At 51.5% G+C, this 25,928-nt stretch overlaps 1 protein-coding gene across 15 annotated transcripts in view; it reads left to right on the forward strand.

The window, feature by feature from the left end:
- LOC307183210 (uncharacterized protein) overlaps positions 1 to 25,928 on the forward strand; it is a 103,024-nt gene that overhangs the window by 72,810 nt on the left and 4,286 nt on the right. For 5 of the 15 annotated variants that reach the window (XM_079915413.1, XM_079915412.1, XM_079915411.1 and 2 more), the window contains one exon: positions 1,631 to 5,786. In XM_079915413.1, the coding sequence (XP_079771539.1) occupies positions 1,631 to 2,119 (489 nt within the window). In that variant the 3' untranslated portion in view covers positions 2,120 to 5,786. The other 10 variants (XR_013827416.1, XR_013827417.1, XR_013827418.1 and 7 more) reach the window with 6 other exon arrangements.

The following is a 25,928-nucleotide window of genomic DNA, read 5'->3' on the forward strand; positions in this document are numbered from 1 at the left end:
TACAGTGGGATACTCTGAAGGCACCTTACAGAGGTAGATAATATCTCTCCCAGGGCATCAACGCTAAAAGTGAGAAGCATTTTGATTTCTCATCAAGAAAGAAATGTTCTATGATGTTAATGGTTCTTAACTTTTGGTGATTCATTAAAATCTCCTGGGGAGCTTTTGATAATCTTAAAGCCCAGCCTGTAATTTATACCAATTAAATATGAATTTCTGGGGGTTGGACTGAGGCATTGGTATATTTTAAGGTTTGCAGAATGTAATGGTTAATATTTAAGTGTCAATTCAACTATATGCTGAGATACACAGATATTTTGCTAAACATTATTTCTGGGTGGGTCTGTTCCCAGATGAGATTAGCATTTGAATTGGTAGATGGAGTAAAGCAGATTTCCCTCCCCAGTGTAGGTGGGCCTCATCCAATCTCTTGAGGGCCCCAAAAGAATAAAAAGTCAGAGGAAAGGAGAATTTGCTCTCTCTGCCTGAGTGTTTGATCTGATCCCCTGCCCTCTGACTGTGGCTTACGTCAGTTCTGAAAACTACACCCCTGGATTTCCTAGTTTCCAGCTTATATTTAATATACAATGTATTTAATATTTAGTATGTTTAATACCTATTACATATGTTAAAGCAATTACATACATTACATTATATTTATTATGTATCTCCTATTGGTTCTGTTTCTCTGGAGTACCCTGACTGCTATGGTGCTTCCAATACACTGTAAATATTGAGAACTACTATATATGTTAAAATACTATGGCTAAGGTATTACTAAAGTGGATACTCTGACAGTGCAGTTCTGCTTCTTAAATGGGCAACTCAATGAGGATAAGTAGCAATGTAAATTATTTTTTTCATTTTAAATGGTGGCCAGTCATATATATATATATAAACACTTTGGGAGGCTATAAGACACTAATTAAAAGAACTTATAGGATATAAGCACTAAAACCACATTGACTCACCACTCAGTAGAAGGAATTCTAGGCCCAAGATATAGAAACCTCCATACCTGAATCATTGGAAAAGATGTAGAAAAGACACTAAAACTATTGAAATTTTCAGAGATCCCTTGTGACCCTTTTGGAGATCATGATATCAGGACTCACTGGCCCCTGAGTCTTGTTTTGTAATACAGAGAGGGACCCACAGTTACATAGTAAATTGACACCTGAGACTTGTTTTTTTTTTTCAGCTAGAAGTGGAAAGGAGAAATATCTTTCACTGAAGCAGAGAGTAGAGGTATAAGTGGGGAAGACAAGGTAAAGAAAGAGAAAAGAAAAGAATCCATTTAGAGAAGACTTGCTCTTGGGGCAAGCCCTGGACGTATAGTCATTTATATATCCTATTTCAGGATACATTGCATGCTTTACTGTAAGTAAGCATTTAATGATTTGTCTTCCACATACTTTGTTTCATTAAAGAGATTCACTTCTGCTGGCATTTTGTTTCATGGGATCCCAGGCCCTTAGCATAGTCGCTTAGTAAAGTGTTTGTAGAATGAATCAGTCAATATGTCCTCAAACTCAGTACCCTTCTCAAATCAGTTACCTGCTTTATACCATAACTGAGATGATATTATCATAGTGTTAGGACTCAAAGGGAAATATGATCTCGATTTTAGGGTGAGCGGCGAAGCTGCCGAGCGCCCGCGTCGCTGCCGCGGTCGGAAGACAGACGCCCCGCAAAGCCCCTTGCCTGGCTCGGACCAACGGAGCCGGCAGCCCAGCACTCCGGTGAGTGGCGCCTCCTCCCCAGCCCTAGACCCCCGCTGGGGACCGGCCGGCCGGGCTCTTTTGTGCAGCGCACCGGGGGTGCTCTGCGCCCCCTCCGCGCGCCCGGGTCCGGTCCGCCGGACCCCGTGGCTGCGGTGCCCGCGGTGCGATCGGTCTTTGTTTCCACCGGGGCCCGAGGCTCGGCTGGGCTCGGCTCGAAGCCTGGCAGGCAGCGCTGGGAAGGGGGAGGGGGAGGTGGACGAGAAGGGGGCGCGGGGAGGGGGGGGTTCCCGGGTTTCCTGGCCGCCCCGCGGCTCCCCCGGCTCGGGGACGAGGTGCGCGCCCAGCGCTGCCGCGCGCCCCCTCCTCCTTCCCCCTCCTTCCGTCTTTGGATTTAAAACTGCAATTTGCTCTCCAGCTTGCTGAGTGTGTGGCGGGGGTGGGTGAAGGGGGGGACCGTGGGACCGGAGAACAAGGCTGGATTTTAGGAACGGCCCTGGGAAAGGGGGAGACTGCGGAGGGAGGAGCCCTTCCCCTTCAACCCCCAAATCCCAAGGTTCTGCTGGTGCTCTGGGAGTTGAGAGGCGGGGACCTAATGACCCGGAGCGGGTGTGGGGCGGAGGAGGGATTTGGGGGCGGCCAGGGCCGTAGGGGTTGGGCCGCGTGCCCGGTTACCTGGTGAACAAAGTCGGCTCACTTTTGCATAAATAAATAATCGCCTATCAATGCGTTTCCTCTGAGGCTCTGATTGAATCGGCCCCCTCTTCCCCAGGGGGTGGGGTGCTGAGTGACAGCTGTCAGCCCCCTGGGCCGGTAGCTGGGGGTGAATTGCAGAATCCCTCTGCTTTCTGGCTAAGGGCGCATTCCCCTGCTGGGTCCTGGTCCCCAGGCAGAGCCAGAGGGGCAGAGGGCTGGCTCTGAGTCTAGGAAATAACCTTGTTTCCTGTTCTACAGGAAAAGGGACAGCAACCCAGAGTTTGGGGGCTGGGGATGAAGACTGATGGGAGCTGGAGGGGTTCCCCAGCAGCCTGACCCCCCAGCCTCCTGCCAGGCGAAGGGGCCAGCTGAGGGAGGAAGGATGTGGGCCTTGCTGGCCGGAGGCGGGAGCTGGGGCCGTCCCTGAGACGGGCAGCGGGCACTGAGAGGGAGGAGGGAGAGAGAGAGAAGCGGGGGCGGGAATTCTCTACCGCAGACCCTGGGGGCCAGGGCCAGATGTGGAGGGGTGGGGAGTCCCCCCTCCCTCCTAGCTTGGGGGCCCTGGGGCTGGGCGGGGCTGAGCCTGGTGCCCTCCGTTCTGCTCCAGTGCCTGACTGGCAGGGCCAGCTGAATTTGGGCCCAGGCGTCACCCTGGGAGGTAGGGCCAGGCTGCACCAGCCTGGCCCCTGAGCACAAGGAGGGACCCTTGGGGGGCCTGTGCCTGTCTGGCTGGGCAGGCGTTTCCCGCCGGACCAGTTGGTGTCAGGCGGGACTTGGCCCCAGTTCCCTGGGCAGAGCTCAGGGTGTGAGGACAAGTTTGCCTCCGGGTCAGGGTGGCCACATTTCGTCCGCTGCTGCCGCCGGCGGGGCGGGGGCATGCGCCCGGGCCTGGGCAGAGTCCTGCCAGGAGCATTTGGGGTGTTTCTATTGTTGGCTTGTTCCTGTTCCGTGTGGTCCGGTGTGTGTAGCTGTGTGAGCTGGGGCTGTAGGTGACAGATTACCAGTTGGTCCGTCCCCCACCCACACACAGCCCCCACCCCTGCCGCCTGGAGGGGCAGGCTGGGTTGTGGTGGTGAGCTGCAGGGGGACCCCCCAGGTGGCATGTGCCTGCAGCTTGCCATCTCCCTCCTTTGAGCAGATGTATATTTTTATAGTAATGGAAAATCAAACTGGATAGTAAGTTGAATTCATTTTTTTCTTCTGCTGTGTCAATAGTTGGAATAACCTCTAGAGACTAGTGAACTTCTTGCCCCAGAGCTCCTACCCTCCAGAGGTTGCAAAGATCAGTGAGGGCATGAGCTTTGGGGGACCAGTTCAAACCAGTGACTCTTGTCCCTCTTGGTCTGGCATTGGGGCAGGTGCCCAGGTGGGCGGGCATTGCCCCCTGCCCAGGCATTCCCCCCACACCCCACCCCACCCCAGGTGTAGTCTGTCCTCTGAGCCACCTCCTTGGTCAGTGCCTAAGCTGTGCCCAAGCCCTCAGGGACCTTCTCCTGGTGGGCTCTCTCCCCCTGCCTGGGCTCCCGGCCCACGTGTTGATATTTATTTTCTGCAGTAAAATCCATTTTTAATGCCGTTACTATTGAAATAATATAGAGAGAAACAAATGTGATGTGTTTAAGTTGCCCTCTGTGAGTTTTTAATGTGATCTATGGCTGAGGTAGTGATGGAAGGAGCTGTTCGGCTTGGAGGAATTTGGTGTCATAAAGAAAAAGAGCTTGCTGTTTATTATGGTTGCTGGGCTGGGGGGTCTGGAACAGGGTCGTGGGGGCAGGGAGCCCCAGCACCCCCAGGTGCTGTGGATGGACAGGGTTGCTTCTCGGTTTGAAGGTGCGTGGGTTCCAGGATTGTTTTGCATTGCTCCCCAGCCCTTGATGGGGCCTTTGGTGAGGGGGCTTGGGAGCTGGGGGGCTTTGTCCCCTCCCATTCCACCTGGTTAGATTGGGGCAGGGAGGCTTATGGAACCCCCTGCTGAGCTAAGTGGAGGTGTACTGTAGGGAGGATGGATTTGGATTCTAAAGGAGATTAAGAGACAGAGACGCGGGATCTTTACCTGCTTGGTGTGGCTGTGCTGGAGGCTTGGAGGGCAAACTGTCCCTGGCAGAAGACCTTTTTTTTAGGGGGGGCTGATCTGGACCGGCAGAGCCCCAGAGGGACATTGCTTGTTCTCAATCAGCCTGGAGCGCTGGCTCGAGCCACTACCTCCTCTTGCCTCTGTTCCCCATTGGACAGGGGCTTCCTCCAGGCAAACCTGATCCCCCTTACTTCCCCTCTTCTCTGCTCTGCCCCACCCCAAGTCAACTTCTTTTTTTTTGGTTTGTGGAATACAGAGCTCTGTGCCTCAGGCCAGCCACCCAAGACCACAGGGTGCCATGCCTTCATACCAGATGCCCAGGCACTTCTGGTGTGATTAGTGAGGTCAAGCAGACTCACCATTATGGGATGGAGCCCAGCTCTGCCTCTGGGTCCCCTGGGTCTCTTGGGACAGAGCCGGGGAGGGGGAAGCCAGGATGGGTGGAGCTGGGAACTGAAGGGGGGGAGCAACAGTAACATTGTTGCTAATGTCAGCAGATGGGCCCCCCAGGGAGAGAGCAGGGGGAGGTGGGGAGGAAAGAGACCCAGAGAGCCCAACTTGAGGTGGAAAGAGGAAAAGATGGTGACAGAAGCCAGTGATGAGGGGGTGAGAGAGAAAACGGTCAAGGAGAAGAGCCAGGATCACAGCCCCTGGAGATGGCATCCAGGGGACCAAGAAGGCCTAGGCATGTGCCACTCCCCACCCCACAGCCCAAAATGAGCGGGCACTGAGAGCCTCTCACCCAAGATCAATTGCTGCTAGGATAGTATCTGAAGGAGAGACAAGCAAACGTCTCTGGGAAAAGGGAGGAGGACAGGTGGGAGAGAGAGAGAAGGAAGCTCTCCCACAGGAGGAGGGAGAACGGGGAGACAGGGGGATTCCAGGGGTCACTTGACTAATGCTCCTGCCCCAGGGCAGCGTCTCCCCACTCCCCAAATGTCTGGGAACAGAGCCGACCTCTTCTTTGGACCTGGGGGCGGAGCCTGAGGCAGGTACAGCACCCCACAGGTTGTGGGCGCTCTGTCAGGAGGCACTGGGCTTTTAAAAGCGGGGAACATTAGGACTGTTAGAGACACCAGGGGTGTCATCCGGTTGGATGCCCCCCACCTTGTTTGACAGGAGGAAATCCAGTCTAGAGGGGCCCCCTCCCCTTGCTTGCCTGGGACCTAGGCTCTTTCCGTCCACCTCTCTGTAGTTAGAGAGCTGGAACAGCTGCAGGGGGCCTCCTGGGTGCAGAGGGGGCCAGAGCCTGAGGAGAGGAGCAGGCGGGCACCCTTGTGGCCAGAGCCCCCCCAGGGGAGGGGGAGGCGCCGCTGCCAGGAGAGAGGGAGGGAGGGGAGAGAGGAGGGGAAACAGTGAGTCAGGCTTCCAAGAGCTGAGGATGAGAGAGCCAGAGCTGGGAGGGAGAGGGCAGGGAGGGCTGCTCAGAAGTGAGGAGAGGGAGGGGGCCCAGCCAGGGGCAAGGAGAGCTCTAGAGGGAGGGAGCCAGCCCCTGGCCCTGGCCCAGCGGTAGGGCTGTGCAGGGCTGTGCAGCCAACATGGACTTTGCCCGTGGCAGGTCAGGAAGGAGCCAGATTCTGCCCCTGCGGCGTCCTTTTCATTCCCTATTCCTCATTTATGATCCCACCCCAGGGTCTCAGGAAGAATGACTGACTGTGTCATCCCATCCCTTCCTCAGTTTCCCCATCTATTGTGGGATTTGGACTGTGAGCTCTTCTTAGGGAGGAACAGAGCCTCCTGGGAAGTGTTGGGGGGTACTTTCTCCAGCTGCTGGCTTTGTGCCGGGGGCCCTGCTGGAGGCTGCCACCAGTCAGTGTAGGGTGCAGGTCTCCGCGGTAGGGCTCCTCTCGAGCCCTCAGAGTTGCTGGGCCAGGGAGTGGCGGTGGTGGGCCACGAGTGCTGGGGTGCAGTGTGTGTGTGTGTGCGTGTGTGGTGCCGGGCTGGCAATGGTAGGTGGACTGCCTGGGGCCTCTCAGGATGGCCAGGGCGTAGACAGGGCCACGAACTCCAGATGTCCAGAGCCAACCTCCATTTGGGGAGGGAGGAGACACCCTTGTGATCCACCCCCCTCCGCCTTATCCCTGTGGGTCAGAGGCTCTGGGGCAGCTGGGAGGTAGGAATGGTCCCTGTGGGAGCTGGTGAGAACTGCCTATGGGGCCCCTCATGTCCGGAGCTGGGACCAGCACTGGAGGGATCCCCAGGGACTGCCTGGGAGGGAGGAGGGAAGGAGCCCCCCTCCCACCCATCTGACAGGAAGCTATGGCTTCGTCCAAGGCCTGGCATCCCCCAGTCCTTCCCTCCTGGATCCCCAGCATCTCTTCCATTGGTGAGGGGATGAGGGAGGTGGGCACTGAAGCTTCCTCTCCTACAGGGCCTGGCTTTGGGGGGAACGGTGAAGTGAAGGCATAGTGAGGCCCCCTGCCTCCCCCTACGTGCGCACACACAGACTCAGCTGCAGTGAGGCCCTGCTTTCTCCTCTCTCTGCTCTGGGGTCCTTGGCTTGGGAGCCCAGGGGAGGGGCCGCTTCTGCAGCTGGCTGGCCCCGAACTCCCAGCTCAGCCAGCTGCTACTGAAGCTTCCAGAAGCTGCAGCTCTGCACCCCCTCCCCGCCCCCTGAGCCAGGAGAGGCCTTTGCTGACCTGGGGGAGGGTGTCTTGGTGAGCGAGTGGGCACCCTTAGAAGGACTAGCACAGACAACCAGACAGATGGGTGGCGGAGCAGATGGACAGAGACACCCACGCACAGGCAGACGGAGAGAGACAGACAGATGGACCAGGACTGGGAGAGACGGACATACAGAGGTGCTGGCAGAGACAGGAGTCAGAAAAATGGAAGGGCCTGGGGAGAGAGTAACAGACAGGCAGAGACAGAGACTTGGAGACAGGGAGATCCAAGGGGGGGAGACAAGGTGACTGAGATGGGAGAAGGAGAGATACAGGGGAGAGAGGGAGGGGCAGGAAGAGACAAAGAAAGGGGGAAACCCAGACTGAGAGAAAGAGAGAGGAGAGACTGAAGGCTACAAACCACAAACAAGGATTTGATGAGAATCTGGAAGGTGTTTTCTCCTGCTTCCCTCCCCAAACCCCCAGGCCAGCCAAGTCTCCATTCCTTCCACCCCTGGCTCAGTTTCCAGCTGCTAAAGAGGTCAGGGAGAAAGAGAGAGGAAGACACACACACACACACACACACACACACACACACACACACACACTCCCCCCAGATCCCAGAGACCCCTTTCCCCTGATCTCTTTGTAGGGGGAGGGAGTTGCGGAGGGTGCCTCTCCTAGCCCTGACCCCTACTCACAAATGTACATACCCCTTGTCTCAGAAAATATCCCAGAATACTTCCCACTCACACTCACTGTGTGTCTCCTTGTGTAAGTGCACCCCCCATACTCACGCCTGTCCACAGGGGCCTGGCCTCACACACACTCACAAATACACATTTTGTGGCATACATGTCTCTGCTCTCACACTCATCTTGAATCTCACAAACATAACCGGTGAACCTGTCCCTATGCTTTCTTACCCATACAGGCAGTGACACACAGGCCTCATCGTGGCTTCTCAGAACATGTTGATACACACACATACACAGTCACACTCTCACACAACAGTGGCAGACACCCCAGAGCAGAGAGAGGACTCTTTCTCTCTGGAGGGGAAGATCAGGGTTCCCAGGGAGCCATGGTGGGGGGTTATGCCCCCGACTCTGACCTAGCTGGCAGGGCAGGGAGGCAGGAGACACTTTCAGCGGGTGGCAGCCTTCCTGCAGGGCCTGGCCTGGACACAGAGAAACTGGCTGGTGTGAAAGAGCTGAGAGCTGGTGAGAGTGTGTATGCACGTGTACAAACATGTGCGCGTATGTACAGGTATAAGGGATGGTGAGTGTCTGTTACAATGTGTATGAGAGAGACTGAGTGCATATGAGGTGGGATATGGGTGTGACAGGAAGATCCACTCCCCAAGGTGTGTGGAGTGTGTGGGTGTGGGTGTGACAGCTACTTGTCGGGTATGTCTGTGTGGAGGCATGCATATGTGACAGGTGCATGTGGCTGTACCTGGCTTTGCAGTGTGCGGGTGTGTGTCATGGGCGTACACATGTGAAGGACTGGGACTCTGGGGCTGAGGGGCATGTGTACCAGGGTGCAGTGTTCTGCAGATGTGAAGGTGTGGGAGATGTTTGCGTGTGAGTGTAGTGTAGGCAGGGTGCATGGATGAGGGGGTAGCTGTGTGAGGCTGTGAGCTCGTAGCCTGGGTTGGAGGGCTGTTTTCCAAGGCAAGGATGCTGCGTGAACAGAGGCCACCGGCATGAACACATGCGAAGGGGCTCCAAGGCACACAGTTGGGCGCTGACCCACACGACGTACGAGGACAGACAAACCCGCCCCTGTCCTCCCTCTTGGTCTCTCCTGGCGTCAGTGGTTTTCAAAGGAGCCTCCACGAGGACTGTTTGCTGTGCAGTTCCCCCCACCCCCCAGCCCGTGCCTCTTCAAACACAGGGATGCCCCCCAGGCAGCTTTGTGGAGGCTCCTGCCTCGACCATCTGAAGGCAGATGGGTGGGCTGGGATCTGCTGCCGCCCCCCCAGGGAGCGAGGAGGCGGCACTGCTCCTTCGGCCTGGGCACAGGAAGAGACAGATGGACTGCCTGTCTCGACACCCGGACGTGGGGTCTGGGGGTGGGCGGGCACCACCGGCAGAGGGGCTCTAGCGGGCAGCCCCCAGGTGGGCCCGAGCAAAGGCCAGGACTCTGCCCTTCACCTCCTCAGAGGGGCACCCGCCCTCACCCCGCAGCCCCATCACCTGTCTGGGCACAGGGGCCCAACTCCAGCCCCTTGTACCTCCTAACTACACAACCACTTCCCCACTCACAGCTCCAGCACCCCTAAACACACAGCCCCAGCACGCCCCCAAACACACAACCACCACATGCCTACCCACCCAAACACATATTACAGCCCTAGTACTTAACCAAAACCCAGATGTTTATGACCCCCAATATACCCCCAGACACCCCAACACACACACAAGGCTTCTACCACATCCTGAAACAGATCAACTCTTCCTCCAATCCCAGCACCTCCCCAGATACACCCAGGACCCTACTGTAGCCCTAATACCTTCCACACACCCAGGTTCTCAGAGTCCCAGCACCTAACCAGACACCCACAGACTCTCCCGACGGCCCCAGCGTTTCCCTCCGCTGCAGCTCATCACGTCCCCAGACACACCGATACAGCCCCCTACACCTTTCCAAACTCTCCCTGCGACATACACGTACACACACCGCCTCGACACCCACGCAGAGGAGGACACCCCTGTAGCCACACCATTTACCTCAAACACACTGACACGGTGCATCTTTGAACAGTAATGTCCCCTCAGCTTCTCGTACCTTCCAGGCCGTGCACGTGCATGTGCATCCCGCACACGCACACACCCCCCCCAGATCCCAGCACCTCCGCAAACAAGCAGTCCTCTGTGTGTTCCCCAGCAAGCTGCAGCTCCAGTACTTTCCTCAGCCATCCAAGGGCCCAGGGACAGCCCCCACCCCTCTCCAAACACCAGTCCCGCACTCATACACAGACACACAGGGCCCCAGCCCAGTCACCCCTCAGAGCAGCTCCGCCCTGCGCCCACACCTCACCCTGCAGCCACACTCCCACCATCACACGTTCCAGCACAGCCTCCCTCCTCAGTGCTCTCCATCACCGCTCCCCCACCCCACCTTGTCCTCCCCAGCCTCCCTCCCCCAAACTCCCCCCAGATAGCCTCAGCCTTGCAGACACACTGGCCCACTCTTCCGTGCTCTCTCTCATTCTCGGCTGCCTGGTCCTCCCCCACTTCCCAGAGCCTCCTCTGCCTGGGGAGGCATCTCCACCCCCCCTCATTGCCCCAGGCCTTTCATTCCTGGACAGTGAGGCTGTACATCTGGTTCAAAGCTGCCCCACCCAAGACCCTGTGCTCTGGGCACCCTGGCCTGGGCTTTGGGGGTTTGGGGCCTCTTTGGGGGCTCTTGGCACCTGGTCATCCTGGTGTGTCAGCCAAGAACTCTGAGTACCCAGCCATGCCCTGACTCTGTCGTGTATGGGTGGGGGTGCGGGGGTCTGGGCAGAGGGATTTACCCCCAGCCTGCAGTTTCTCAGGTGCTTGCCAAATCCCCCTCTTCTTGGGCTCACCTGAGGGGGACATTGGGTCTGGAGCTTCAGGAAAAAAAGATGGAGAAGGTGCTGGCTTGACATGCTTCCCCTCCCACCCCACCCCACCCCCAGACCCGGGCTTGGGGCTTGGTCTCCCTGGGAGTCAGTTCCAACAGTGAAGGTTACTTTACTAGATGCATGATTTTAAATGGAATCTGCACCATCTGTTCCACCCCCTAATTACAGATGCACAGAATCCGCCTCAGAGGGCAGCATGAGGGGAGTGATTTAGAGGCTGAGCTGCTTCTGCCTGCATTAGGGCTGGGGAGACTGGGGGGGGCCTCTGGGTATTGCTCACAGCCCCCCAATCCCATCTCTTTCCCAGGGGCCCCTCGTGCCTCTTCTCTTGTTGGGGGAAAGGCTCCTAGAAAGGTGCCCCGACCCCCTAGAGCTGAAAGAGGAAGCAACTGCAATGCTGAGGGAGGGGTCCCTGAGAGATCGCCTGTGTCCCAGGCCCCAAGTCTGGGGAGGCAGGCTCCATTAGAGCCTTAAAAAATTCAGTGGATCGATCTCTTGCCTGCTTCTTGTGCCCTGGGGAGCCACAGGCGCTGGCCTGGCCCAGGTGTCTGCCCACCCCAGGGGTAGCAAGGATTAGTGAGGTTAGGGAGGGGGCGGTTAGAGCAGAGGTGGGGACATCCAGGTTTTGGCAGCAGAGGATGTGGCCAGGCACGCCAGGACCCACCAGGTGTGTTTGCACGTATGTGCCGGTCCTCCTTGGCGCAGCTGGCAGGCCCGACCCCAGCTTGAGCCTTGCCCTGTGGGGCTGGACGGGCACCAGGGGCCGGAGGGGATGGGCCAGGGCCTGGGCCTCAGAGGGTTCCGAGGGACACCCCGAGGATGGGTCTACCTTTGCCTGTGGCTCCGGGGACCTGGGGCCCCGGCCAGCTCGCTGGTGGTGGTGGCGGCCGCGGGCACGCTGCGGTAGAAGCTGGAGCATTCACTGTGGGGAGAAAGGGAGAGAGGCCGGCTACAGGAATTTTAAAGATTGCTGCAGGCAGGAGGGTCTCTGGAACCTTGTGGAGCGGGCAGTCATGCAGAAGTAATCCTATGGCTGCCTGCCTGGAGGAGAGGAGAGGAGAGGGGGCTGGGAGGGGAAGGATGGCGCAGCCGCCCCTTTCCCACCTCAGCCCCTGCCCCAGCCAGCTGTGGAGGGAGCCCGGGACCCCAGGGGGCTCCCCCGGGGAGGCACCACCCTTCCACCGCTGCCTGTGCCCCCTGGAGGGGCGGCACCGCAGCTGTTGCTCGGCTAGGAGCTCTGGGTTTTATAAATAATGCAGCTTGGAGGTGGGGGCCCACTCAGCCTTGGGTCACCCACTGTGGCATCATCTCCAGCTGGCAGTCCTGTGGCAGAGCCCCTCTGCCTTCCAGCCTGCTCCTCCTCTTTTGCTATGTGAGTTTGGGCCAGAGGCCCAGCCTGTGTGAGCTGGGCCAGAGCAAAGGAGTGTGGAAGAACCCAGAACCCCCTGTCCTTTTGTACCCCGCCCCCACCAGCCTTCATAGGTTAACTGGCCACTGGCTCAGCAAATCCAGGCTGGGAAGGGATGACCCGCTGTACAGGGGCCTCCCCAGTTCCAGCCCCTCCATTTTGCAGATGGAGTAACCAAGTCCAGAGAGGGCAGGGATGGCCAAGGCCAGCCAGCTGATGAGCAGCTCCTTCCTGTCCCATTCTGCTGTCAGTCAAGGCTCTTCTCAGCCTCAGCTCAGCTAAGAGCAGGGCCTGGGGGGCGGGGGGGATGTTTGGGAAAGTGGTTGCGGCTGAGACGTTGCCATGGCGATGTTGCAGGATGCCGAGCTGAAGTGGGGGTCTTACAGGGTCTCTGGGGCCCCCAGCTCCACACCCCTGTGGTCTTCTCCTCCCCATCTCCTGTCCCTCACCCAGAGGCCTGTCAGGCAGCTCCGGTGACAGGCTGGGTGGGTGACAGGTGGTGCAGGTGATGGGCTGGGTGGGTGACGAGCTGGGTGGGTGACAGGTGGTGCAGGTGATGGGCTGGGTGGGTGACAAGCTGGGTGGGTGACAGGTGGTGCGGGTGCGAGGCAGGCAGGTGACAAGCTGGGTGGTGACGGGCCCTGCTGATGACAGGCAGGGGGTGTGGTTGGCGGGGATGCTGTCTCCTGGCTGGTGGCCTGTCGCAGCCCCCCACCCTCACGCGTGTGCACATGCACAGACTCTGGGCTCAGAGCTTGGGGCTAAGATACTAATGAGGCTTATTACGTGTGGGGGGGGCAGGTGCCCAGGCTCACTAATGAGAGGCCTTTAACGAAGAGGGGAGACAGCTGGGGGGCTTTGAGGAATTTGGCTGGCCCTCCTGGTCTGGAGGATGAGCCAGGTCGGGGCCCCACCTACCCTTCCCCCCGGCCACTTGGCTTTGTGTTAATACTACCCACAGTCATGATAGTTACCATTGTCCAAGCGTTTGCTACACTGGCCGAGCCCTTTACATGCGTTTTCTTATTTCAACTCAGCAGTCGTAGGAGGGAGGCACTATTGCCCATTTTATGGATGAGGAATCTGAGGCTGAGAAGGCAAGGGACTTCACGTAACAAGTTTCTGTTGCAGCTGACATTTTAATCTTAAGTCTTTCTGTCCCCAGAGCCCGTGCTCTTAACCATCCCACCAGTAACACTCAGGTCTTGGCGCAGACCCCGACCTTCTCTCAGGGCCTCAGTTTCACTCTTCTGGAAAATGGATGTGCGGTGGAGGAGTGAGCACCATACGTTCTTCAGCTCTGACTTGGGTGGCTTCAGGGGCTCCTCCAGTTAACTGCCAAAGCCTCACCCCATCTGGCCCAGATTCTAGGTGACACCCCTGGACTGGAGAGAGGGCAGGGCTTAGCACTGAGGGAGCGGAGCTGAAGGGGGGATGCCTGGGGTATCCAGACCACTTCCTGCATTGTGTGGTGGGGAGGCTGAGGCCTGGAGAGGAGCAGCAAGGGCCCAAGGCCACACACCCTGTAAGCTGTAGGGCCCCGTGGGATCCCAGGTCTCCTGGCCTGTTGGAAGGGCAGGGCTGGGAGTGGTGCCAGAGCTGGGAGGTCACCTCCTCCTGGACCCCACCCACCAGCCTAGCTTCTGCCCTGGAGGTTGTGAGCCCCTACATCCTGGGAGGGGGCAGGGGGCTGTTGGCCACCTCTTTAGGGCCATGCCCCTTCCCCGTCAGTCTGGGCCCGTAGTGTCACTTGATCTCCTCCCTTTGGGACCCATTGGGGTGGAAACTCCCTGGCAACAGCTGATGGATGGGTTAAGGCCTTGACATTGGCCTGGGGCCACAGCATGACCCTGGAGGGACCAGGCTAGGGCTGGGGGGCTTGGAGGGGAATTTAAGGGAGAAGAATTAGGGTCATAAATCTTGGAGCGTCTGGGTTCTCTTCTCCTCGACCTTAATCTCTTACCAAACCTGCTCTCCGGCTGCTCATCCAAGTCTGAGGGTTGAGGGGGGTCCACCTGCCCATTCCCCTCTCCCTCCAACTGATGCCTCCCCCCCCCCCCGAAATTGCACCCCCTATGGGGAAGAACAAGTTGCAGCCACTGCCGCTGGACAGAATTAAGAACTTGTGTGTCTAGACTACTGGATTTGGCCTCTGATTCATAACGGTAGGCAGGGCAGAGAGCTTCACTGCCTCAGTGTCCCCAGCCTTGGGTTTGAAATCCTCTCCTGGTGCCTGACTGCTCAGTCAGGAAGGAGTGCTAAGACCAAGAGGGATTTCACAGCTGCGGGACACATGGCCCTGTCCTCAGAAGCCCCATTCTGAGATAAGCAGCACAGTCCTGGCCTTGAGAGCCCTCAAACCCAGAGGTGAGGTCTTGAACTCAGGCTGGGTGTGCGCTGAGGCTCAGGTAGGGAGTGGGTGTTGCTGGGTGGCTGGTCTGTTTTCTGAAGCAAAGGCCGAGGCTGGGGAGAGGCCAGAAGAAGGGTGGAGGTTTGCCTGGGGGCCTGAGGAGCCGTCTGTGGTTGGGGGTGGGAGCCTGGAAGGGTCTGGCTTTCCCATAGTCCCGGGCAGCTGTAGCCTGAAGTTCTGGGGCCCTCCTAGCTCCCCAGGGAACCCGCTGCTGCCCGGCCCTGGGGACCCAGGCGTCCTGGCGGGTGAGGGCGGGTCTCCGGCAGGCGCCCTGCCAAGCCTCGCAGCCTGCTCACCGGGAATCTTGCTGCTGAGAGATGGAAGATCCAGGTCGGGCCTGCAGCTCATCTCTCCCCTCCGGGAGGAGGAGGGGCCCAAAGATTCCTTCCTGCACCCACCCTCCCATCTGGGGCAGGGCCCTCCTCAGCAGTGGGTGGGGCTGGGGGGCCCAGGACAGGCCTCTAAGGCTCCGTCACATGTCCTGGAGCCTAGCCCAGCCAGCAGTGGGCACCGGGGCACTCTGGAGGCAGAATGAGCCTGGTGTGCCAGAGGAGAGGCGGGGGTAGGGTGCTGAGGCCACAGGGGGCCCTGCATAGGGGCCTAAGCCTGGCCCTGGCCCCCACTGGCTCCCCCAGGGCAGAGGGTGAAGAGTTGGTTCTCTTCCATTATGGGAGCGTGATTTTATTCCACGTGTCACGGAGTCTGAGATTAACTTGCTCACCAGTCTGTGCCAAACCCCTCACACCCAACACACACATACACACAGGCAGAGACACACGGAGATCCTTGGTCTCACAAAGGCACCTTCCACAGACACACATAAGCATTTCCATGCTACAACGCATGGCAGACTCTCACATGCAGATGCACAAGCACACACCGAGATACAGTGTGTAAAGATACACCGAGATCTAGATCCACAGTCTCCAAAGCACAACGTTCTCCCACTCACACTAAGGCCACACAGACAGAGATACAAACAGGCGGTCCAGGGGGCTGCTCGCAGCCCTACCTAGACATGCACAGATCAAGGACGCCCGGTGCCCCACAGGCACAGATACACATAGACACACACAACCCCAGACACAGTCTTGTGGGCAAGCCTAGACCAACCGCCACACACACTGAGACAAAGGCCCAGATACATACAGAGACAGACAGGCACAGACACACAGCCGGCAGCACGCACACAAGCACAGGCGTGCACACCCGGACACAGACAAAGACAAATAAATGCCCAGAGGTTTTGCTGTGGACAAAATGTGAGGCGCACACACACATCTGGGCCTCCTGCTCGACCTCTCTACCTGGGGACGTGGTGATCTGGCGCCCGTGGCTCCAGGGAGAACTCTGAGGAACCTTCTGCTTGGTCAGAGCCCCCCACCCTGGGCCCAGGGCCAGCCCCCACCTCTGGCTCCCGGCCCGTGGCCGAGGCCATGCAGCCACACCCTCAGCAGCGCCCTGACATCCTACCTTACCCTCCGTGTCGTGCACACTCACGGTCACACCGTCTCCTCCTGCACGTGCTCACGACACCCTCCACGCCCGCACACTTATGGTTTCTCCCTCACACCCCCCTCAGGTGTCCCCTCGTTGTCTTTCTCAATCACTGTCCCCACCCCCTCGCCCCGCAGACATGCACAACCTCCAGCACAGCCTTCGTGGCCCACACCCTCGCCTTCTCACGCAGACCCCCATGCACAAATAGAACGCACGGGCTCTCCGCCACAGACCCACAAGCCACGTACACGCGCTCCTTCACATACTTCCTCAGCACCGCTCTCACAGACTGATTCACAAATGCAGCACACTCACACACGCACACTCCCCCGCATACATCCCCACCGCCTTCTCACATGCACGTGTGCGTGCACACACACACTTTCAGAGCCTCCCTCACACCATCACTTTCCTTCCTCTGTCTCTCACAAACACTCCCTCTGCCAAGAGCGTGGCTCTGCTGCAGAGCAGCCCCTGAAGTACTTGTCACTGTACTCCACCACGTCCTTGGCCTTCCTGGCCTCAGTCTCTTCCCTTCCACCTCCAGCCCTGCATACTGTGGCCTTGTATTCTTTTGCCATTTCTCTGTTTAGTCAACAAGAATATAGAGAGTATTCATTTATTCATTCAACAAATGTTGACTGAGCACTGATTATGTGTTAAGCATTGGGGATACTATGATGACACAGGTCCTTCCCTCGTAGAGCTCTCAATTTTGTGTCCAGTTCGTTTGCTGCTTGTCTCATCTGACTAGAATGGAAGGTAACCCTTGATCTTGGATGTTGAGAGTTGTGTAGGAGTTCACAGGAGGAAAAGTAGGGGAAGGGTGTTCTAGGCAGAGGGCAAAGCATGTGCAGAGCCTACAAGTAAATCAAGGTACAGTAGGCTGGAAACTGAGGTGATGCTCAGAGACTAGAGGAGAAGCTGCAAAGAGGGAAGAAGCCAGATGTCACAGAGTTTAGATGCCATGCTCAGGGGTTTAGATTTTGTCTAATGGGCCACAAGGAGTCATGAGAAGTCTTTAGTGACAGGACAGGGTGAGGAAATGATGGTGGTCTGACCTAGAAGAGGTGAGTGGGAAGGAAAGGAGACTCATTTAGGCACAAGAACCAGTGGGGTTCCAGTTCCAGAGCTGTGACCTCAGGAAAGTCACACAACCTCTGTGACCTGGGTCCATCACATGAGGATGGGAGACAGTACCAGAGCCGGGCTTATGGTATATGCTCGATAAACAATAGCCATTATTGTCAGTTATTGGTAGGACATGGCAGGGCATCAGATGAGGAGGAGATTTTACTGAGCACCTACTGAGTGCTGGGTACTGCGCCAGGTGCTGGGGCCCAGAGGGGAGGTGGTCTGCGGCTTCAGGAAGCTCACACACCGTAACCACAGCTCACATGGACAACAGAGTGCGGGGTGTGCGGGTGGAGGCAAAGCACCTCGGAAGGTTAGAGGAGCATGAGGGCTCTGGGTGGCTCACGAAGGAGCTGGCATTGAGCCGGACCCTAAAGAGGCTGGTTGAACTTGGGCAGGCAGAGGTGGGAGAAGGAGCTTCGGGGAGAAGGAGCCCTGTGAACGACAGCCTGAGGGCAAGGGGTCTAATCCGGCTGTTGTGCGGGACACAGGAAGGGGGTGTCGTGGGATGGGATTATGGAGGCGAGACCTTGGTGGCCAGGCTAAGAGGGGGGGTCAGCACGGGCTGAGCTGCACTCTAGAAATCCCATGTTTTGGTGGTAACATGGAATGTATCCATTAGAGACTCTGCTCCAGGCTCCGCCAGTAAGCCGTTGCCCTCTTCGACCTCAGTTTCCCCATCTGTGTGATGAGTTCAGTCTTGTTTAGGAGGGAGTTGCGGTATCATGTCCTGGGGCTGGCCTAGCCTACTTTGTTGGGCATCTTCTGGCCTGGGATTCTGGGTCTCAGCAGTGCTTCCTTCCTGAGCACCCTCAGCCAAAGAAAGGAGCAAAATGAGGGGTTCCCCAGAGGCAGGTTTTGGGCGCTGCAAATGAGGGGCCAGGAGCTCCACACGGAAGGGTGGGGTCTTTGCCTGGATCTGACTCCAAGCCCCAGAGGGAAACCAGAAGAGAATGTCAAGGTCCCTCTTCCCTCTCGCCCTGACCCGTGTGGTGGCAGATGTGGGCCATGTGCCCAGTCCCTGGTCCCAGGGGGTATCAGGACTATTCTGCCCACTGACAGAGGAGCAGGGCTTGGGTTCAAGAATGTGGCCCAGGGCTTAGAGTCCCCTGGGGTTAAGGAGCCAGGAGGCCAATCTTAGGGTGGCAGAGCCAAGTAAACGCCCATGGGTAACAGGGTTCATTTATATTTGGTGTTGCCAGGAGTTGTGGTCTAAGGCAAGTCCTGGTGACACCCAAAAAAATAAAAAAAGAAAAAAAATGCTGATTTTATAAAGACTGCTTTCTTCCATAGTTGACAAACTTATGATGGTACCGATGGTTGGATACTACTCTTAGAGATGAAAAAGGTCTTAAGGAATCTTCCATATTCCATTCACCAATCTGTGTTCTTGTTCAAAGCAAAATTAATTCCTTTCAAAATTAACGTATTAGCTTAATAATTTTTAATCTTAAAATAATCTGTGAGAATGGGAATTTTGGGTAGGAAAAAGTGACAGAAGATGGGACAAAGAGAATTCATAGAAAGACAAAACAGAATTTTTTAAATGGTGGGTACGAACTTCTGTTTCCAACTATATCAGTTTACCTTAGGAAAACACACTAGAAAGGCCAGATAAATCATAAGCAACATTTGACTGTGAGCGTTAGAAAGCTACTGAGGTAGCCATGACCTAGAAAAGTAAAATAGAGAAAGAAACTCACTGAAGTGAGAACAATATTCTGCACATGCGTTTCTAGCCCAGTCATTTAGAAACTACTGATGAAGAGCAAAAGTCTGAGAAAGCAAACGTGGCTCCTAAGAGGTAGAAAAGCCAGTAGAACGTAGGACAATGTCATAGGACTAAGGAAACCAGAGTTGGAATTGAGAAATAACAAGGCAGCTAGAATTTTAAGGACCAAAATCACAGAGAGAGTAAAGATTCAGAGAACGGAGCTGCATTCAGCAACAGTGTTCCCTTGCAGTATTTTCCATGTATAAAAGGTAGACAAGACAAGATGCTAAGAAGTCAAACAAAAGCTAACTGAAGTCAAAGCAAAGACTTAGTTGGCTCATAATGCTGAAGAGACAAAATTGGGGTTCAGAACCTATGAAAGATTTGTGGCCCAATGGAAAACTAATGATACGAATTAGGACACTGGAAGTCTCTACATGTGTGTGTGTGTGTGTGTGTGTGTGTGTGTGTGTGTGTGTGTGTGTGTGTGTGTCTGTGTGTTAGGAAGGTTGATGCAACATCTACATTGAACCTTATAAAGAAGGAAAATGAGTATGAAGTTGGTCCAGGTGACTGAGGTGATCTTCCCCTACCTAAGAATAGGAAATTCTCTCCTCAAGAAAATACAGTTGACCCTGGAACAATGTAGTATTTAGAGCCGCTGATTCCCTGTGCAGTCAAATATCCACATACAACTTTATGGTCGGCCCTTCTTATCTGTGGTTCTGAATCTGAGGATTCAACCAACCACAGCTCATGTAGTACTGTATTACTTATTGAAAAAAAAATCCATGTATAAGTGGATCTGTGCAGTTCAAACCCAGGTTGTCCAAAGGGCAACTGTAATGTCATTCAGATTCTCTACAACTTGTCATATCCCAAGTCTGGTATTCACTGAAGAACCACCAAGACTACCAAGAAAAGGAGAATTAGAATAAAAAACAAAACAGAATCAGAATCATAGATGACCTAAACATTAAATTTCATACATATTTTGGTAAATATTATCAAGGTCAAGAAAATAGATGACAAGGTGAAGAATTTAACTTGACAACTAGAAACTAGAAACTGATTGAAGTTGAACTGATAGAGTTAAAAATTATACGAAATTTAAAACTCGGTAGTGGATTGGACACAGGTAAAGAGAGGTAAGTGAACTGGAAGATAGAGTAGTAACAATATAAAGACTAAAGCACGGGAAACGAAAAGAATAAAAAGTACACATAAGCGCATTTGAGACATATGGGCCACAGTAAACATTTTTATCATATGTGTAAACTGGAGTCCAAAGAAAAAAGGAGAGAGAGATTGGGATGAAAACAATATTTCAGAAATATTAACAGCTGAGAGTTCTCTAAAACTAAAAGGAATATATGGAGCCTTAAATTCAACAAGCACTAAAAAAAAAGCAACAAGAACAAATACAAAGAAAACCACACCTAAGATCACCACAGTACAATTCATGAACAGCAAAGAAAAACATGACATCTTAAAAGCAGCCCAACGAAAAAGAGAGAGATTACTTTCAAAGGAACAATAGGATTAAGATTACAGTTTACTTCTCAGCGAAACTGAATGGATACTAGAAAATAATGGAATAACATTTTTAAGTGCTAAAGAAAAGAGCTGCCCATTGGGAATTCTAGAGGCAGAGAAATTGTTGTTTGGAAGGAGAGATGCAATAAGGAAATTTGCAGACAAACAAAATTTAGAAAATATTTTCTCATCAGAACTGACTGAATTAAATTATAAAGGGAGACCTGCAGGCAGAAGGAAGATTATCACAGATGAAAATAAGGACTTTATAAAGAATTATGTATAACAGAAAGGATAAATAAGTGGATAAACCTAAATAAAATCTAACAACACAAAAGGGTAATAATAAAATATATCAAAAATTAGAATGCATTAAAACAAATGGAAGAGGAAAATATAGTAAAAGAAATGTAAGATTTCAGCATTGCCTGAGAAGCAGTAAAACAGCTAATAAGTCATGGTACATGTGTAACTGCTACTTATATAAAAATAACAAGCTAATACAAGGCAAAACGGAATTTGAAGAAATCTCAAAGGAAGAAAGAAGAGCAAAAGGAACATAACAAGGTGGGACAAATAGTAAACAAGGAGTAAACGATCTGTAAGAAAATACATTAACTGTAAATACTCAAATGACAAGAATTATTGAAACAAACAAAAAACCTAATTCTATGCCACCTACAAGAGACAAGAGTCAGATTGAAAATGAAAGGATTCAACAATTATGTCATAACAACAATAAGTAAAATTGAAGAAGATTTTTTAATGTTAACATAGATTTGAAAGCAAAAAGTATCACTGGCGATAATGCAGGATAATAAAACCCACTGTTACTTTACAAGCAATATATTATAAATCTAAACTTCAATGCAATATATGAAGGGAAATTCCAAAAATCTAAGTAGAAATAGAAAAATCTGAATTACCTAGATCAGTAACATAGAACCACAACAATAAATCAGCAGATTATACAAGATCTGAATACCATCATTAAAACTTTGGCCTAAATTTATATAAAACACTGCACCAACCATGATGGAATATATATATCCCGCAGAAATTTTTAGGTGCACATGGCACATTTATAAAATTGACTATATTCTGGTTATAAAACAAGACTCTGAATAAGCAAGAAATTTAAAACTATATAACCAATATTTTAGCAAATAGTTGGATATTAAAGACATACGTCTGATCATTATGTAGGTCAAAGATAAAGTTGCAATGGGAATTAGAATTTTATTAATTGAATGATAATGAAAACATGCCATAACAAAACCTGTGGGTTGCAAATAAAGCTGTGGTCATAGAGAAGTTTATGTATTCCAATTATACTCTCTAAATGTAAAAGGGAAAGGAATAAAGCAACTAGAAGATAACCTATCACCCTGAGGTAGGCAGCTCCTGAACTGTACCTGGTGGGGAAGGCAGGGCAGAACTTCAGGAGGCCAGCTGAGAGCACGGTGAACACCATGTCAGGAGCAGTCTCCAAGAAAGAGAATTTAATGTACAAAGGGATGACTAAAATATATTTAAGAGCTAGCACCCTGACCCTTCTTAAGGATGACTTACGTTGCTGGGGAAAAAATAAGAAGTGCTCGATGTAGCAGGTGAATAGCTTTATAATTCCCAGGAGAATCTTGGTACCAGGACCACACAATGAAGAACTTGGAGTCCCCATGGCTAATCCAGCAGAGAAAAAAGGAGGAACAGAGATGCGAGAGAAAATAAAGGGAACTCTTGGTGCAATTCGGTGCTGCTGCATGCCCAAGTCCAGGTATGTGCTCTGTCTCTCCACATCTTAAATAAAAGCCACCATGTTCCTCAGTCTTTCAGGTACTTAGAATTTCTCTTTAGAACCTGAAAATGGGGTCAGGTTTCCGGTCTGCATTGCTAGAGTACAAAATAGAGGCAGGATGTTTGAAATAGTTCTCCATCTGGCAGAGGAGGCCTTGAAGCTGTGAGCCACTCGCTGCAAACCAGCAGGACATGAAGGATTCTTGAGCAGATCTGAAGCTACTGGGAGGCCTTTGAGGAGTTAAATCCCATAGTAAATACTGTACCTTCAATGGCCCCTTCTCCCTCTCTGTCCAGTCTTCCTCCACTCCCGTGGGGGCCCAAAGGGGTTTAATGAGCACTCTTTGACTTGTACTTGGTGGTCCCAGAACTTGACGTGGGCTTGGAGACTTCCAGGAAAAGTCTGCCTTCCATCTACTGGCTTGGGTTTCTTGGGCTCTCTGCTCCAGGCTAATCCCTTCAACCTGCTTTTCCCATTTCTGCCAATAATCCCCCTCTCCAGACCTTCCTAATGCTCTTCTGGGGCGGGAGGAGACTTACTGAGGGCAATGTTTATTTCTAGAGGGAGAGGTGACCACATGACTTCACACTGGTCGTCCCCTTGATTATTCAGTTTCTGTCTAGATTAGTCGTGGGTGTTTGTGCACCCCAGCCTCACCCCCAGGAGGCTTTAGAACACTGTCCTTATCTCAGCACTGAGCCTCTATCTAGCCTCCTTCCCTCTCTCTCCTTACCCATCTTTACCCACAGACTCGCAGGCTTTCTGGACCTCAGAGGAAGATAAGCACTTCACAGAACCTCTGCTACAGAACCAAACATATTGAAATGACTCTTTACGAAGATACTGAAACAACAGAAAAAGAATACATGATGATTGTTTCTCCTGAGGGTTCAGTTACCTAGGGGGCCTTTAGCAAACTTTGACTGATAAATCTAACCTTTCCTTCCTTGGCAATAGTTGATAACACTGTGAGGAAAACAAGTTAGAGAATGGAAAAACAATATTTGGATTTCAACGAAATAATAAAGATGCAGGGACTATCTTTGACTTTTGCAAGGTAAGAAGAGAGTTTACATTTTGATTATTTGATGGCAGGAATCGCTTTTACAACAGGGCCAGTCTGCATGATGCATTTAAAAATCAACCTTTTCAAATATAGCCATAACCCCCACAAGATTTCTTGATTTCTCTGGGGTCAGATAAACTGTCACATTTCACAGTGGTGCCCTGTACATGAAAATGATAAACATAACCTGGAAGCACGGCAGTGGCTAAAACTATGGAGCTGGCAGCCATTCGCTGAAAGGATTTTTTGCTTTTAATTCATTGCATAAAATGCTAATGTCCAAATTCAGGCAGGTAGCTCTTACCAACCATCAAGAGCTTCAACCCTGCTAACAGCTAAGTATGCACTTTTAAACCCTACTTTGACTGCTCCAGAAACTTACTGGGTTTCGTTAATGCCTCTGTTACTATTTCCTTTGTGTCGTTTTCTTTTTCTTTAAAAACACAGCTGTGTGATCTTGGGGAAGTTATATTATTTCCTTGAGACTTGGTTGCCTTCTCTGTGCATATCTGGGTATAATTTTAGTATTGCTCAATAGAATTTTTGGTGATAATGAAAATATTCTATATCTGTACCATGCAATGCAGTATTCAATAGCTACATGGAGCTAATAAACATCTTTGAAATATGGCAAATGCAACTGAGGAACTGAATTTTTAATCTTATTTTTAAATTTGTTTAAATATAAATAATGCCATGTGGCTAGCATCTGTTGACAGTACAGATCTACATAATATTTTAAGGACACTCTCCACTCAAAAACTCTACCATTCATTAACTCAACCTAAATATTTTTGCCCTCTGACAAACAAAAAATAATTTATGCTTCCCTTGAAATTTTCTGTCAAGACCTTTATCAGTTTGGGGACATTATATTCTTAAAATTGACTTTGCTTTATGAAACTTTAATAATGCTGGAGTTTCCTGCCCTTGGTAACACCTTTGTGTTGATGGGAAATATTGTGGATGATCAAGGACCATTTCAAGAGATCATGGAGAGAAACCTCCTTCTGGATTTAATTTCATTATGAGGATGTCAAAATGCTACATTACTTAAAATAAAACCCGTACCGTTTTTATGCTAAGTTATAGTCTACATGTAGATGAAAAATGTTAAAAAGATTTTTAAAGAACTGCGCATCTATTTTTGAAGCTGATTTGCCTCTTCAAGGCTTGCTAGCACTTTATCCATCTCAGTGCTATTTCACTTAGTAAACAAATGCAGTTGCCATAATTGCTGCTTAGGTGTCCGTGTTCCCTTCTAGGCTATATGTTTTTGAAATTAGATACAATATTTATATCACAGGCCCTATGTATAGCACAATATCCACTGCTAATTCAGATTGTGTTTTAAGATATGAGACAAAATGTAAGACTTTTATTATAGTCATAAACATCTAGCAAACCAACCAGAAAATAAATGCTAGTTTTCAGTTGGTTGGCCGAGAACAAAAAAGTGAAGAATACCTAATGCAAAACCATATCTCTAATAACTACTGTTGGATTTAGAGCACACACATGCTAAAAAATATCTTCTTATCAAAGATCTGAGGTTGGACCTGAAAAAATTATATCAGAAGTGAAAATAATCATGTGGTCTGACCAGCGTGGATCACACAAAGTAAGTGTATACTATGTATAAAGTAGATAACTACGAGGTCCTGCTGTATAGCACAGGCAACTATATTCAATACCTTGTAATAACCTATAATGGAAAAGGATCTGAAGAAGAAATACATATATCGGAATCACTTGGCTGTACACCTGAAACACAACATTGTCAATCAACTATACTTCAAGTAAAACAAAACAAAACAAAAAACTAAGTGTAAAGGGAAGTATAGTTTTATAAATTCACCTCTGATATCCAATGGACCAACTGAAAGAAAACAGAAACTACAACTATCTAGGAGACAGGACATGGCCGGCAAACCAGGCCGTTACCCTCGGTAACGGTCATACCTGCCAAAAAATATACAGACTAGCCTGCATTCATGAATACATAGGAATTCTTCATTTATCTGGCATTGTTAGGCAATGAGGTATTGTATGTTAGGAGAAGTTTTTTTAAAATGACAAATTGAAGAGGAGTTATTTTAACCTTCACTCGGTAATGTTTTTCTAAAATTAAGAAATGTATCTACTGGTGTATCTAATGTTTCCTTGATAACTCGGGGTCATCAGTTCAATCAACGTTTGCATGAATAATGCAAATGGAAACAAGACAGGCATGCTTACTGAAACTGAAAATGACATAGCAATGGCTGGAATAACTGATGAGAGAGCAAGAAAAAAGCAAAACTGAAAACAAACCGTGATCAGGAAACAATCAGTCAAGTTCTGACTTTCTGTACTTAGTTTCAAAAAGAGATACCACAAATCCCAGCGAGAGACTCCAGCATCATTAGCTGTCTTTCTCCTTTGTTTCCACCTTCCTTTCCTTTTCCTTCTACCCTAGATTGTTCCAGGAAGTGTTTATAGCTCCTTGCAAGACAAATTCTAATACTTGCTTTCTCTCACACAAACTTCACAATATGTCCATGTGGTAAATGGTGTGGAGGTAAAAGAGAATTCATCACAGGGACAGCTCCTACGAAAATAAAATTAGAAACTAGCTTCTAAACATGCAGAGAGAAGGGCGTGGTGTCAGGC

Source organism: Stenella coeruleoalba (assembly GCF_951394435.1).
Source record: "Stenella coeruleoalba genome assembly, chromosome: 3".
In the NCBI taxonomy this organism is placed as follows: Eukaryota; Metazoa; Chordata; class Mammalia; order Artiodactyla; family Delphinidae; genus Stenella; species Stenella coeruleoalba.